The sequence below is a fragment of the Tupaia chinensis genome, unplaced genomic scaffold (assembly GCF_000334495.1).
Source record: "Tupaia chinensis unplaced genomic scaffold, TupChi_1.0 Scaffold139785_1, whole genome shotgun sequence".
Taxonomy (NCBI): domain Eukaryota; kingdom Metazoa; phylum Chordata; class Mammalia; order Scandentia; family Tupaiidae; genus Tupaia; species Tupaia belangeri.
In genome coordinates, this window is record NW_006199665.1 from 354,662 (window position 1) to 356,234 (window position 1,573).

At 55.0% G+C, this 1,573-nt stretch overlaps 1 protein-coding gene across 1 annotated transcript in view; it reads left to right on the plus strand.

The window, feature by feature from the left end:
- PGLYRP2 (peptidoglycan recognition protein 2) overlaps positions 1 to 1,573 on the plus strand; it is a gene marked incomplete in the record, with an annotated part of 7,915 nt that overhangs the window by 1,820 nt on the left and 4,522 nt on the right. The window contains 1 exon segment of the mRNA XM_014593176.2: positions 30 to 797. Within this exon segment, the coding sequence (XP_014448662.1) occupies positions 30 to 797 (768 nt within the window).

A 1,573-nucleotide genomic window follows, 5' to 3' on the forward strand; every position in this document is an offset into this window, starting at 1 on the left:
GGGCGGGGCGCCGAATGGATGACCCGTGCCTGTGAAGCCTCTCTTGGCGGGATTGGAGGCTGGGCTTCAAGGGCGCAGGGTTGTAAACTTGCCCTTGGACAGAACAGCCACTCCTTGGAGTGCTGGACCGAACCTTCCAGATGTTAGTGATAATTTTCCAGATATAAGAACCACCACCCGAGGATTACAAGATGTTTCTCCAGCTGTCTCTTCTGCAAACATCAGAACTGCTTCTCCAGATGTGGAAGCTACCTCTCCAGATGTGGAAGCCTCCTCACCAGATGCTCAAGTCAAGTCCCCGACATCTGTGGACAGCCTCCTGGCTGTCACCCTGGCTGGGGATCTGGGCCTGACCTTCCTCCAGGGCCATCAGACCCAGAGTCATCCGGGCCTGGGGACTGAGGGCTGCTGGGACCAGCTGTCTGCCCCTCACGTCTTCACACTCCTGGACCCCAAGTCATCGCCACTCACCATGGCCTTTCTCAACGGTGCTCTAGATGGGGCCCTCCTTGGGGACTACCTGAGCCGGACGCCTGAGCCCCGGCCACCCCTCAGCCACCTGCTAAGGCAGTACTACGGAGCAGGAGTGGACGGAGAGTCCGGGCTCCGTAGTAACTTCCGAAGGCAGAAGGGGGCTGCTCTGACCTCGGCTCCCGCCCTGGCCCAGCAGGTATGGGGGGCCCTTGCCCTGTTACAGAAGCTGGAGCCGGAACACCCCCAGCTGCAGGACGTGAGCCCACAAGAACTGGCCCATGTGGCCACCCGTGCCACCAAGGAGTTCACAGAAGCCTTCCTAGGTGAGGAGACCCTCTTTCTTACAGATACTTGGTTATGGATCTGTGGGGGGCAATGAGGATTCTGGCTGGGGTGGAGGAGGGGAGAGGGCTAGAGCAGGCTGCATAGGTGAAAAACGCTAGAGTTGGGCCTTTAAAAGTGAATGGAGGGGACCAGCAGCTAGCATAATGGCTGTGTCGCTGGACTCCCACGTAGTCGACTGCGGTTCGAGCCCTTGATCCGGTGGCTTAAACTCACGCCGGGCGCATGTGCGTGCATGCCCAAGATCCCAAGAAGAGAATGGAGGAGAAGGGATTGCGGCATGACCATCCCCCCTGGGGGGTGATTTCTCGCTTTCTGTCTCTCTGTCTCTCTCTGTCTGTCTGGCAAGCGCACGCGCCCTATAGCAAAAACCTCTCCAAAAAAAAATAAGTTAATTAAGAGACGAAGCTCACAAAGCAAGTAGCACACAATTACAGCTCAATAAACAGGTCTGTGGTTCTTCTTTTTCTCAGTACAGTTGGTCTTCCCTAGGGCTCAGAGCAGGGCCAGCCAGAGAGATTGTCAGGGCTTGATGTTTGAGCTAAACTTCCTGTGCTTTACACTGAAGGGAATAGGGTCATAGAGAATATTCTTTTTCTACTTCTTTTTTGTTTTTTAAAGGTTTTTGCCATAGGGCATGTGTACTCACTGCAGAGAGACAAAGACAGTGAGAAACAAAGCGAGACATCATCCCCTGAGGGGATGACCACACTGCAATCTCTTCTCCTCCATTCTCCTTCTGGGACTTGGGCATGCA